General features: G+C 39.9%; 1 protein-coding gene across 1 annotated transcript in view; it reads right to left on the reverse strand.

The window, feature by feature from the left end:
* Nucleotides 1-258: 258 nt before the first annotated feature.
* The window catches only part of LOC110027900 (extra-large guanine nucleotide-binding protein 3), a 60,071-nt gene continuing 45,312 nt past the window's right edge, over nucleotides 259-15,017 (reverse strand). Inside the window, exons 8-9 of the mRNA XM_020729524.1 lie at nucleotides 1,025-1,222; nucleotides 259-926 (exon numbers count right to left, since the gene is read on the reverse strand). Of these exons, the coding sequence (XP_020585183.1) occupies nucleotides 536-926; nucleotides 1,025-1,222 (589 nt within the window). The 3' untranslated portion in view covers nucleotides 259-535. The remainder of the gene's footprint in view (nucleotides 927-1,024; nucleotides 1,223-15,017) is intronic.

Genomic DNA, 15,017 nt, shown 5'->3' on the forward strand with positions numbered 1-15,017 from the left:
CCATTATTTAAGTAATATAGAATTACACTTGAATATTTGAAGATGCATCCTACCTTTATCAAAATGTTAGATAAATAGGTGATCAACAAATGCCCATAAAAGATCTAAATTTTTATCTGCATCTCAGAACAATAATAATAAAAAAAAAGGGTCCAAAATAAGGTAGAAAACAATTCCCCTTAATCCAATTTACAACGAAGTACAGCGCCAAGCTCTGCATTAGGTTAGAAAAAGTCATGTTCAGATTACACAACTCTCTTCATATGTGCCAAATCTTACGAAATCATGTCACATACAAACTAGCTAATCACAAATACAAAGGAATAATTATTTCTTCATTTAATCAGTTCCTAAAATTTGTTCATACGACCATATTAAGAACAGTTTTTTTTTTCTTTTTTTTTACCGTATAAGTATAGTTCATGTTACAATTAAAGAAAATTGCTCACCTATCAATACACTGATAAATCTCAGTATAATATCACCAAATAAGTTGCAAATATGGAACTTGTTCAGTTGATCACCCTAGATATGTTCATTGTTCCTGCCTGATGAATGGTGAAGAGCTCAATTCAGTGGTGCTATAGAAAGAATCCTCAATAACGTAATTGTCATCCTTCTCATCTTCCCATCTGAGCACCTCTCTTACATACTTGAAAGCTTCATCAACTGTAGGCCGATCCCGTGCCCTCGTTTGCCAAACAAAGAGCTTGCGGTTGGTAACGGCGAAGTAGAGATCCTTAAACTTCATGGCAATATAGTAATAGGCCTGATGGGCAAGGGATTGGTTGTTGTGGGTGGTCCGCAAGGGGCAGAAATCTTGGAACCACTCACAGGTTGAAAGGAGCACCCTACCGATTTTTTCCTCAAAGAGGTCATACTTGTTGAGCAGAAGAACAAAAGGTGTATCTCTGAAGCACGGTTGCCTGGTTCAGAATTTAGACAGTGAGCGGGCAAGAATATCAACATGATAAACAAAATCTTGATAACATGAGTAAGAAATGGGTATGGTGTTAGAAGGCACCTAACAGTTGTTTCAAAGAGCTCCTTGCTCTGCATGATCCTATTAGTTAGAGACTTGTTCCTTCCATGAACAGGCACACTATGCTGATCGTAGTCACTGAGGTCGACACAAAATATTATAATGCGAGCATCTTCGAACATTTCCAGCCACTTGCAGCCCTCATTTGTACCCCTAGCACTGACCCGAATCAACTGATATCTAAAGAAGAAGAGCAGAATGAAATCTTCAATAACAAATGTTATATAAGAGTTGAACTAATGATATTTACATAACCGTGCTCATCTATGTATATATGTATATATGTATATATGTATATATGTATATATGTATATATGTATATCTATATATATATATCCAATAGAGGCACTCTACCCATACAATAATAAGTCTAGTAATACCCCAACAAAAAGATATAGATAGACTCAGAAAAAAATTTTAAACATGTAGAAAACAAGTTGCTAGAGACGAGCCAGTTTAGTCCTGCCTCTTCCTCTAGTTTTAGGAGCGAAGCCAGATAACAAACTTTGAAGAGTCGTGTCGTCGTGTCATGTCGTGTCATTGCTAGGGATAACCAAAGTATTATCCATTAAGTTTACAAGTTAGAGTGTGCCCCCAGCCTTCTGCTTCCGTCAAGAAGTGTAAACCTGTCATTCTTCATCTGAAGACTGGCTCATGTGATCCTCAGTCTGATTAGATATTAGAAGCGCAGTAGAAGGAAAGACAGTCGTTGCCACAACGATAGTTCCAGTGTATGTGAAGTGTGAATTGTCACATCTGCTCCTGATGCTTCCTGAATAGGAACTGCAGGGCTATCCTGATTTTCGGTCCAAACATTATCTATTGTAGTATGGTCAGGAGAAGGGATCTCAGGGGCAGTCACCAACTCCTGTCTTGTGGTGATTCACTCCTCAGGTTAACTGTCATCAAGATTACTGGGAGCGCGTTCAGACATGTGAGGTGCACTAATAACATGTTCTTGCTTTTGATTATTAGTTCTCAACTGTGGGTGCAATCTGAAACATTCTCCTGAGGGTGTCCACACATCTTACAGTGCTTGCAGTATTAAGGTTCTTGTTCAATAATGATTTTTTTGCCAATAACCATTGTGAGCAGAGCCAAGCCAGATTTCTTCTACATCTAGTAGTGCAATATATCTTTCAATCAAAATCCTTGCAATAGAGGGCCTTGAGAAATGAACTGTAGGTAAGTCTACCTGCAAAGGTTTTCCAAGAATAGTCTCAATTGCATACAAGATAGGTAGCTCAAAGAATTGAAGCTTGAGTTCACATAAAGAGAACCACATAGGGTCAATCGGGGGTTCTTAAATGGGATCAAAATTAGGGGTCCATTTGAGCAATTTCATATGTTTACCCTCAATTGTGATAAATTTCTTTAAGAAAATCCTTGTGTAATCTTCTTCTATGCTCAGCTGTATCATAACATGTCTTACGTCGAAAAGACCCACCTGCCAACCCCCAACCAGTTTGAAATCTTCAAAAACATTCTTGCTAATCTCCATCTTAAGGCAACCTATTTGAAACTTTCCAACTAGTGTAAATTTGAATTTTCCCGCACGAGTTGAATATTCAACATCAGAGAAGAATATTGTTGGTTTGCTCGTCTTTTTCTCCACTTTTTGATGATATTGCAATCTCCATATCCTGCAACAGAATCATGGTACATCTGCTGGAATATCGAACTGCCTGCGAGGTGGAAAGGGGAGCTGTGTTTGTGAACATTGTAGCATAGGAGAGTTTGGCGGGGTTCTCACCGGCGAGGGTGGCAGCGTAGGAAAGCCCTGAGGCCATTAGCGTGCTTCACCTGCAGTAAATGGCGCAGCTTGCTGGCTGCTGCCTACGAACGGGACGCGACCAGTCGAGCAGCTCGAGCAGAAACTTTGGTGGAGCAGTAGAGCAACTTTGACGTGTAAGTGAGTTCTTAAGTTACCTAATTTTATTAAGAAAAAAAAAAACTCTAAATTTCTTAGAATAGCTTTTTATGTTGTATAGTTCATAAAACCTTTGAATTTATGAGAAAGTTGCAAACTATAATAGAATATACAAAGAAAAAATAACTCTTCATGGCAGCGGCGTAAGCATCATGTCCAGCCTCTATAGTGCCCTCACAGTTGCTCTTGTCGCAATGTTCTTGCTGACACCACAAATGATTAAGTTGTCCTCTCTCGCTCTCTCATGTTTGTGGCCATACAATCCCATATCCATTGATTTCAATCAAAGGTTCTTCACTTTTTGATTCTTCAGAGCCTTTTCATATCCCAACTCATATAGTGATTTCTACTATGTCCATGGTTGACTCCCATGAGATCACCATCCCCTAACCTAAAATTGGTTCTTTGGTGAATCTTACTTCCAACTTGGCACTTGAGCCTCTTCTACATCAACCTCCACATTCCCATGTAAATGTTGTTTGTGATTCAAATGTTATGAATACTTTACTCTCCAATCAATAATAAGCCATTATTACTTGATCAAAATTCTGACAATTTTCAATGTAGCCAGACTTAAACTTTTGAAGGCGAGTCTTCTCTCCTATTTTCTGAGAAAAAAATTCTATATTTTTTAGGCTCTCAAACTTTCAATTCTTGGAAATTTCTCAATGAGTTATTCTATCACAGAGGTAATTTACAAGTTAGTGTCGGATCTAAAGTTATTACGGGACTATTTTGTTCGGTTCATTGACCCTTGACATGTCATCAAAAAGTTTTTTTGTTAAAAGCTAATTACAAAATATTATTATTAAAACAATCCCATTATATTAATGAGTATGGTAAAATGGTCTCCCCATTTTGATTGCTTCTTAGAATCTCCCATCACTCCATGTTGGATCTCTATTCCCCAACTTTGTTTACTTCTTGAACTAGACAACAATATTCTCTTTGGCTTCAATCTTTAAAATAACTTTATAGATGGATGCTATAATAGCTCATTTTGTCAGGCCTTGTGTCTAATTTTGGTAGAATTGAAATGCATTTTAAATCTCCATCCCTTCAATATTGACAGAAAAAAAAATTGAAAATATGTCATCATACTACTCCTGCCAAATTTTAGACATAAATTTTATGAATATTTCAAGGCCCATCTCAAGCTTAGAAATCCTTTATCCAAGTCAAAAGACATTGCACTAACTTTGTAGATCACCTTTATATTGTTCAAAGCTGTTTTCTAAATTTGGAACCAGGTTCAATTCATTTAACTTTTTATTTTTTATTTTTTGAAGGGCTGCACATTGCATCAAAGGGGAAAGAGCGAAAATTACAAAAGAACACTAAGAAGCGGGGGCATGAGGTGGTCTATCCCCATTGACAAAAAAAAAGGGTGGAATGACTCTCATCTAAGCTAGAAAGAACAAAGTCACTCTCGAAAACCGAGTGAGCACAAAAACGAGCATGAGTGTTGTTAGATCTACCTATATGACAAAAAAGAACCCGTCTAAACTCAGTAAGAAAGCCCAAGTCAAGCCCATGAGAAGGTGGTTGTTGCCAGGCCTTCATATCCAATGTGCTATAGAAAAGGTCAATAATGTTGTTATTGTCCCCATCCACCATGATACCGCGAGTCTCATACATCCAAGAATGAAGTAAAGAAACAAGGAACAACACCACCTAGAGTTCGAGATGTGCAATGTCCCAATGTAGCAACTTTCGGCCCGCAGACACCAAGCAATTTCCAGTCTCATCCCGAATGATCACAACAACACTAGCAAGATCGAAAGGCAAGAGAGCCCCATCAAAATCAGCTTTCAACCAGCTTGGATTGGGGGGGGGGGGGGAGTTAACCCCACAAAGCCTTAAGAGGGGGTGAGGGGAGGAATAAAGCCTACAAATCTTAGAGATGCCTCAGTGCTCCAAAATAGAAGTCTGAGTGTTAGTGAGGGAAGATAGGATCGTAGCCGCCATGACCATTGGTGTTCCAAAGGGTTTCCCATGCTTCTTGGAGGTTCTAGCTCTCCAACTATGACAAACCGCAGAATAGAAATACCTCCCCACCCTCCTCTGAGCTTTAGTAAGATCACCTATCCACCCGCAAATATCATCAAAGCAACTAAGGTTAGGAATCCCAACACCACATTTTTTGTAAGGCTTAGAGAATGGCCACAAGGACTTCACACCAAGTAACCAAATGATCACGATCTTCCACATTGTGATATCCCCAAGGGGCCAATCCCTACTCTAAAGAGCCACAAGTTTGTTGGGATCGTATCCATAGAGACTCGCCATCCATAGAGACTCGCCACCAAAAACTAGCCTCACGTAGGCTAAAGCTTAAGCTTCCGAAACCAACAATCCCATGGAGGTTGCTGTGAACAAACTATCATAGCCAAAGCCATGATGAACTTCCCCAAGTATGCGGGAAAGGCCACAATCCAATTAACTTGCTCCAGGCAAGACAGCTGCACTTGTCGAATGATCCTACAAAGTTCCTCCCAAAACATTGTTGGAGCATCCCCTCATCCCACTGCCCATCAAAAATCAGTGCATAAACCTGCATGCTTTCGGTTTCGAGAACATCCATTAGGGTGGGCCACTTATTCAGTGGTCGGTCAAAGATCCACATGTCACGTAAGATGTCAATGTGTTCACCATTTCCCACATCGCACCAGATAATTTTACTGAGTGCAGCTGCCCCACTCACAATGATTTTCCACGCAAACGAGTTCGTTCGTTTCTTAGGCCGATACCATCAGCAGTTTCAATTGCATTTAACATGGATCAAATTCCTCCTAACACTTGCAACAAAGTGGAAAAATGGGAGTTAGCATCTCCTTCTTTCAGCCATCGCACTTTGGCCCTTTGCCACCACAAAGAAGTAATATGGTTCAGAGTTGTGATAAACATGTAGACCTTCGCCCACAACTCTTCCACTTGCTTCGATTGGAGGCCACCTTCAACACATTCTAGGTGTTGGAGTTCATTAATCTCCATTTCTAATTGAGCTTTAAGAGATCCCAACTTTTTCATTTTTGTATTTACTCCAATAATATAACGCCTTCAAGGTTATGCCACATTTGGTGGACAAAATCTCAGCCTTAGACCCCAAAGCTGGTTCCTGCCAATTGTTCTCCATAATTCTCCAAGCTGCAAGATAGGATAACCAAGCATCTTCAAACTTATTCCAATTCTGTTGATGGCATGAGGATGGGGTAGTGTTCCAAAATAATTCACAGAGAAGCTTGATATGAATATCCAGAAAGAGATCAAAGCCCACTTTGTTAACCAGGAAGCAGTCACGTCGCACCCAAATATGGCTGGTGTCAGCCTTGCTATTGCACCACTTGAAATGAGGGGGGCACTGAAGTTGATATCATGAAGGTCATTCTGCATCATACATTCAAACATCTCTTTAGCATTCAAGGAAGTGACAAAGCGTTTACCTCCTTGTCTTCTTGCGACGTGATACAATTGAAGTCCCCAACAATAATAGTAGACCACCCAAGATCCATGTGCGTCATAATGAATTCGCTAAGCTTTCTTTTGGTGAGATACTCCTTGCTAGCATAAAGAAACATTCAATGGCTCATTATTGGGAGGCCAAATTCGGTCAATAATGCCTTTTCAGTTCATACCAATACATGAGAATCACACCAAATCTTTCCTCCAAAATACCAAGAAGCAACCTGAGTGCCCGTAGCAGGTTGATGAATAAAATACCAGGTTGAACCGATAATTCAATCAACGTCCATTCTATCAAGAATCTCCACCATACTTTCCATTACGCCAATCAATTGAATATCATAGCTGCTAATAATATGGTCGAGATAATTGTCCACCGCAGCCTTGTGCAATTCTAGGAAATGACTGAGATCTTTACTTCACAGAAGGGGACGTGTCCCCGCCGTCGTTAACAGTAAGAGGGTTGAGCTTTTCTCTTCCTGGTGATAGGTTGAACAGGACCCAACCTTTGGATCTCTTTTCTAGAATGTGGCTTGGAGCGTTGCTCCTTGTCTCTCTTCCTCCCACCTATGGCAAAAATTTCCAAGTCATAGGGCCTGGCTTGAGAGGAAGCACATGCCATGAAAATCCACCCCCCACCCCAAACTGGAAGGATTGGCAGCATATTCCCAATGGCCTTCCCCTCACACGGGGCAAAATTTAAGACGATTTGGTGTTCTTCCTCTTCTTTAACAGCATTGCATTGTGGGGAGAAGGTTGTTCCCCACTGAAACCCTAAGAGGTTTATTATTCATGCGAGAAACCAGCATCCACAACACATATATAGCCTTATTACTCTCATCGTCATCAAGCATTTGCTCATTAAGGGGTTCAGTGTGGTCCTCTCCCACCTGGTGATGAGCCCCACCTCCCCGTTAAAGGTATCTTGCCTAGCTTTGGCCATCATACCACCGACCTCATGCACATCCATACCATGTTGTTGTCTCGCCATGCCGACGTTGGAAGTAACGGGGGGGGGGGGGGTAGAAACCACTAGTTGGAATGCTATCACGAGAACATTGATCCACCTTGTGCACCAAAAGACCACACTTGAAGCAAAGGTGACCGATTCCCTCATATTCGACGAGTTGACAAAATTTCCCCAGGAGCCCTTTAATCCAGACTCCAGTTGGTAGCTGTTTTGACAAATCCATTCTCGAACACACCGAGGCATAAATACTCCTTCCCCAATTGTTGGTCTAAGCATGGGTTGACCCAGCATCGTAGCAATGCTAATGATATTCTCCTAGTCCCAATAAAGAAGAGGAAGATGAGGCATTCTAACCCAAATCGGAGACGAGAGGCCCTACATCGAGTCAAAATAAAATGACGGTTCCATTTACCATCCCCACAATAAAGCTGGCAATGAACCACAGCCCACCCGAAAGCACCACATCCAACGCTTTCAGGTTATATTAAAGATACAAATAAAACAATCCTCCGCAATCATAACAATTTGGAACTCCCCCAAAGAAGACCACTTCCTGTACATACCCGACCTTAGGAAGTCGAAAGGAACTTTCTTACCTAGCAACTTCCCCACAATGGCACAATCCATCCTTGCCATATTAGAGTCTACCACTTCTTCATTGAGGATGAGAGTGTTGCCATCAAAAGTGATGTTCTCCAAAGTCGGGATAGAGGTGATCGATATGTTTCTGCTTTTCCCAAGTCATACTGCACTGCCAACGGTTGTCATCCGGCCGAGACAACCGCAAGCCAATCTTGCTCGAGTTGCCTCCTTTACCAAAAGAATCATCTATGAGACTCATAGTATGATTGCTTCCATGACCGTTTTACCTCAGAGATAGCCTTTCAGACTTACAAAGATTATCCGAGCTCTTGAAGAGAAATTTCTACAAACACCTAGCGTGCAGTTTTTTAATTTGTTAAGCACCAAAAAAGCGAGAAAATATTACATTTGGAGTCCAAAATTGATAAGCGATGGTTCGAGCTCCCATTCTGCCCCGCTGTATCACGTCTGTTGTCCGGACACAGCTCTGCGTCCGAACTCCGGACGCAATATTTTTTTCCAAACAAACAACCTTCTCCAAACCTAAAGTAAAAACAAGACTCGCCGCCTGCTGCTGAATCTCCAAAACCACCAACTTATCTTCTCAGGGATCACCACATCTAAGGAGTGAACAATGGGTGACTTACCAATAGGGCCTTGAAAGCCCTTACCGTCCACAACCACGACCACCGGAAGGTTGCTATCATCAGCCATCGAGCCCAGATCCACCACCAAATGCACCTACCGATCAGGCCTCTAATCCCGCAAGGGCATCACCAGCCAGCACATTTAATTGTTCAGCCGAAGTGTTTCATGCCACAGAATCCATCTCCATTTCCGATATGGTGGCAGATTTTTTACCAGAACAACTAGCTTCACCCACCTACCCCTTAAAATAAAGACCACCAATTAAGCCTTAACCATCCGCGCAGTCGACTCAAAGCCCCTGCACAACCAAACCTACACATTCCCGACCATTAGCCTCCTACTCCTGCACCTTAGCTAAAACTTCCCTCCACGCTAACAGTTGAGCCGTCATCAACCAAACCGCTACAACATCCACGTGTCGCAACCCCTCCCTCAGTTGTTGAGGATCGACACATGGAATGGTTGGAACCGATAAGCGGCTAGAGCGTAGCGACTGTGGATACTCCCCAATCCTTGAAGCATTAACAATTGCATCATTCAATTAATGTAACTTAGTATATAGTACTTGCATACTTGTTTACATTGCTTAAACATTCTTATGGTATTTGCAATAATCACAAGATATAGTTGTAAAGCATTATTCATAAGCTCAACTTGTTATGAGCATAATTCTTCGTATATATGCACACAGTCTTTGGTGTTTGGAAATTCTATTATCTTTGCTTAATTTAATAAATTATTTATATTGAGCTCAATAATTATAAACCCACCTACTAGTTTTAGCTTATATGCATGCACCTCAATCACTTATTATTGATTTTGTAAATTGAGTTGGTTGCTTGAGCTTGCGCTAATCGAGTGATAAATTGTATTATTACTAATTGTATTAGTACTCAATTAGTAATTCACTCACATTAGTATAGACTGTCCCACTAATTTTTGTGTTTTTTAATTATTTATTTAATTCAGTGAGATAGAGTTGGGTATGAGAAAGGAAGAGTTTTATTAAAAAGTCTAAGGTTATCATTGCACACAATTCCCCACTTCCTCTTTGTGCACCTTTAAGCTTTTGGGCAGCTCTTCTTCCTTCCCGAGAATTAAGAGCGCTAAATCTTTTTGCATTAATATCATCAAAAGTATGAGAGTGATATAATTGTTGAAATCCAAAAACAAATGGCTGCAAACATCCGCTTTTAAAAGGCTCCTTTTCTGCTCCATTTAAAGCAGAGTTTACAAGCAACATTGACTCCCATCTCCATCCATTACAAAATCAACCTTTTCCTAAACAAAAAAATAAATAAATAACAAGTCCATTGCAAAGCATGTTCTTTCATCATACAGAAGAGTAAAGGAAGACACCATTAGAACGGCGCATGCGGCACCGTCTCTGCTAAGTCGGTCAAAATAATTTGAAGACTTATGTTAAGTGCAAGTCTAAAAGGGGTCATTTAACCATTGCTAGTTATTATTGTGGGGTATAATGAGGGTTTAATAGGTTTAGAATTAGAGTCATGAGATTGTTGACTTGAATCTTAGGTTTGGGTTTGGGAGAGATCGTCTACCTCTCGAATTGTAAGTGTTAGGATTAAGTTTGAGATAGATCGCCAAAATCCAGAATTGCAGGGGTCTTGTATGTATTTAAGTTGCGTTATTTTGTCCTGGTGAAGTAAAATATTTTGTTTGTCCTGATCTCTGTGGAAGCTCATCTCCTTTCAAACAAATTGGTATCACAACAACATCCAGAGAGTGATGGAAAAACAGTGGAATTCAAGCTAGCTAGTAAGCTAATAACAGGATCAAAGTGTACAAAGTTCCACCCCTGTGACCGAACCTCACGATGCAGTTGAGATTCGCGCTGCTGAGAAGCTAACGACAAGATCACAACATACAGAATTTGTTGTCGTGACCGAACCTCGTGATAAAGTCCCAATTCAAGTGAGCAAGGAAGCCTATGACAGGATTGCGTCATACAGGATCCATTGTCGTGATTGACCTCACGATACAGTCGCTTTCATGATCGAACCTTGCAATATAGTCCCGACTCAAGCTAGGTGGGAAGCCAACGGCGGGTTCACAACACACAGAAGTTTTGCCGCGGTGATCGAAAAATTATCTTGGGAATAATGATGACCAAGAAAGTGGTCGTCTTGGAGAAAAAATTAGAGGGACGGTTAAGCCAAATCAAATATGGGATGGAGGATCGTTTCTCGGCCATGAAAGGGTAGTTCTCAACCATGGAGAGACAATTCTCATTCATGGAGGGGAGATTCATGACCCTGAAAGAAATGGATAAAGAAGATTGTGGGAGTTTTAAGCAAACACATTTCCGCCATTGTGGCGATTGAGCGACTACATCTAGAGTAGACATTAGCGATAACAATCAAAAGGATTCGAGTGACATCAAGGCAGCGTCGCTACATTAGATGAATCTGAATCTGCGGATCGAGTAAAGGAATCAGGAGAGGACTCAGGTGACAATATTTGGAAGGAAGAGAAGTACCTAGAGTTTCAGAATACAAGTGTCCTTGCCAGCAGAGAAGTATCAACAGGATCGGTCTTAGTGTTGAAAGATAACCGCAAGAGAGAAGCGTCGGTGGCAGAAACAGGACAAGCTAATACGAAAAGAGTTTCAAGACGTCCTATTTGCTAGCTTACCACCCTAACTGCTACCATGCAGAAAGATTCAGATTGTCCTCACCTCGAATCGAGTTAAACCAACCTTGGGTTACTTTTGGAGAATTTAGCATCATATAAGTGACACGCAAACCAAGTTATTTCTAGTTGTGAGCTCCTAGAATATTGGACTAATATGGATAGATGCTCGCAAATAGGGAAATATCAAGTGTTTAAGGAGACATTGTAGTCGTCAGTGGGATCCAGAAGCTTCTAGGGCCGCAGTCGAAGAGCATTCATCACCAGGAGATTACAACAGCCCCATCAACAGACAGACAGAAACTTCAACAAATGAGGTTGAAGCTCCCCCAACCCCAAGATACTGAAGTGAGAGCCCCCTGCTTCGGACATAGACAAGAGGAGCTCGACTCCTGCGAGCGTAGGAGATAAGGAAATGAGACCATTAACTTTAAACTTTTTTTTTCCTTTGTTTAACATTATCCTTCATTCCCTTTAGTCCTTTCCTATATATGTTTTATTTAAGATAGCCGACATCGTCCATTTTTCTCCCTTTGAGAGTGGTATATAAGGGATTGGGTGGTGCTTCAACTGTATCTCTCTTCTGAGGTGGTAAATATCTTCCCTATCCCCCTCCGCATCATCCCCATGATGTTGTCGGCCACCTTCCACTGCAGCCGCCCCCGAACAGTACTCGTTACTCGTTTGTTGTTTTTCACTGCAATTTTCTAATTCCAATAGTTCTTACTCGTTGCCACCGCCCAAGACATCCACCCTTCATTGTCCTCTAGTAAACAACCCTTCTACTACAATGTTCCTTGCTATCCCAACCCGTCGCTTCACTGTTAACGCAATTCCATCGCCCCTTTCATTGTCCCAACCACACAACCCATTTCAGCCACCTAAATCCGCTATTCAATCATATAATAACTGAAATTAAAAATATAATAATAATAATAATAATAATTGGAATTGGCTGTAAGGAGATGCACCTCATCAGTTATGACTTAAGTCTATATCCTTTGAACCAACATAATCGAAAGTCAAGAGAGAAGGCCGATGGTGAAGGAGAGGAAGTAGGGTTCGTTTCCAAATCTACTGCTGTGGGTTTCCTGTGAGCGAAGAGGAGGAGAAGTCGAAGGGGGAGAAGGCTTGTGCTCATGGAAGAAAGTCGAAAGGCTCGACACTATGCTTGCATAGAGGAAGAAGAGAAGGGATCAAAAGAGTGTTATTGAACCCTGCATGCTGCGTTGAAGTGGAGTCCCAATCAAAGACGAAGGATGAGGTTGCGACTTCGTGTGTTGGCTACCGTTCAAAGTCGTGGACGAAGAGAAGTCGAGCCCTAGATAAGAAGGGTGCGGAGCGTTCGCGTGCAGAAAAAAGAGGAGAAGGGGAGATCTTCGTTGCCTTTAAACCATATAAAACTGTGCTCAGATGTGTCACAGAACCATATCACCATAAAAGGTCATTCAGAAAACCCAAAACAATCATTGACTTAAAAATAAAGATTTTTTTATTGTCTTTAAACGATGTAATACCGAGCTCGTATGTATAAAGAAATCATATCACCACAAATGTCATCCAGACGAACTCCGAAAGTATTTTATGTCATCATAGACCTCAAAACCAAAGGATAAAAAAAACATGCAAGAAAATAAATCTATATTAAACTCACGATTGTCTAAAGGCCAACCATGTGAGAGAAGAATAAAAAAGTAATTTGCACCGAATCAAAATTTTAAATGAACATCATGCATATAGCGTCAGTACAATAAACAATAGTTACTTTTTCAACACATTACACAAATAAAGAAAATACAGCATACAAAATCCTTTAATCCATTAACTATTGCACTTGTAATTTGCTTTTGTAACTCTATAATCTCCCTAGCACCTTCCTCATCTTGTGTACAAGGGTCATCTATCAGCTTGTGATATTGAATGAACTAGGGGATATTCATATGTCTCGACGGGGACATGATGGGACATGATCGGTCCTCGTCTGCACAATTGAAATAGATATCACCTCACAAAGAATGCCGACGAATATAATTGTGGAAAACCATCCTCATAATCATAATCTTCACTTTGTCAAAAGAATAAGTGAGCATAGCATATAAAATAACCCACTTTTTTACAAACCCTAAATGTCCTTTCAATAACATCATGTAAAAATGAGTGCCTCTTGTTAAACATCATGTTTCTGTCTTGTACTATGTTGTTGGCTCTTTCAAAATCCAAAATATGATAATTTGTATCGAGGAATAGCTTGAGATATCTTCTTTATAATGGATATCCGACATCAACCAAATAATATTTCCCTATTGTAAGTTTATTCATTAGTATTGCGATGCAATAAATATTTTATTTATTCATATGCAAGCAAACTAGGAGGCTACTTCGAAAAGTTGTATTTATCAGTTCTCACCATATTTGAATATACGGCAATAGTTGTCGTTTCCTTCCCATCCAGCAATCACAAAAGTGAAGTACATACTAAAATCACATACAACCATAATATTGTGTTGGTGACCCACAAGGTCCAATATATGCAATATTTTCACTATTGGACATGTGTGCATTCACATGTGTTTCGACAATTACACCTAATACAGTCCAAGATTATTTATGTAAGATATTAAGGTTAACACTCCTAAGTGAATATAAAGACAAATGTAACTTGAAGTACGATATAGCATTGATCACATGAAATCTCTACGAGGGTGTTTTGGAATGTTGGGTTCTTCAAATCTTATGATTACTGAAGATAAGTTGGTAAAATCATTCAATCTAATCTAAAAATATCTGCTAATTGTTTCTAATGAGTGTTAGAACGTTTCACAGCTCCTCTTTTAGACTGATTTTGTGACAAAATATAGAAGGCTATAACTAACACCTCTCTTGAAGTCATAGAGTCCATGATTTTTGTGCAATCCCTCTAACAGATCAATAAATATGAGACGTGTCATACAAAATATCTTATTAAATCTTATGGGATGACTCACAAGCAATTCTCTAACCCACTCGTCGCCTATGTAAGTGGATGCATGCAAGGAGAACGAACAATATATGAGTTGTACTACTTACAAACTAAGCATATTGCACCTGTAAATTTCCTTTTAGGCTTTTCTCTATTAATTTTATTCATTTTTAATACAGCTAACACATAAATAACACTGAATTATCAAGTATTGTATTAAACAAAAATAATGATAACGAATACTTCACAAGCAATGAAATATATCAAACAATGAAAAAAAAAACCAAAAATAATGGAAATAGTATAAATAATGCCCACCAAGTAGCATAGATGTCTCCATAGCAGATAAGCATAAAGTGTGTCCAACAAAAAAATATAAAATTAAAGCATCCCGACTGTCGTGGAAATAACGTAAGTAATTAACCCTATGGTCAAGTGTCATCGACATGAAGAACTCTCTCCTGATCAAGTTTTCTAACAACTTCATAGAGAACAAGTAAAACGACATGTCCTCGTATAATTTTGAAATTTTCTCTAGAATTCACATAACTTGTTGTATAGAAGTTGCATATGATGTGTAAAGATCATTAGTACATGAATCGACTAATTATAAAGTTTGACTATAAAAATTGCATCATCTTTTTTTCTTCTCAGCACTTGGACGTTTGTTTCGATTAGTTGATTCAACTTCATTGAGGGTTAGGGCTGTGGCCTTTATTGGAGTCAGCAGTTTACTTGACATTTACATGCTCAGCTCTGCGAGCAAGCCCTC

Source organism: Phalaenopsis equestris, unplaced genomic scaffold, assembly GCF_001263595.1.
Source record: "Phalaenopsis equestris unplaced genomic scaffold, ASM126359v1 Scaffold000464, whole genome shotgun sequence".
Classification (NCBI taxonomy): domain Eukaryota; kingdom Viridiplantae; phylum Streptophyta; class Magnoliopsida; order Asparagales; family Orchidaceae; genus Phalaenopsis; species Phalaenopsis equestris.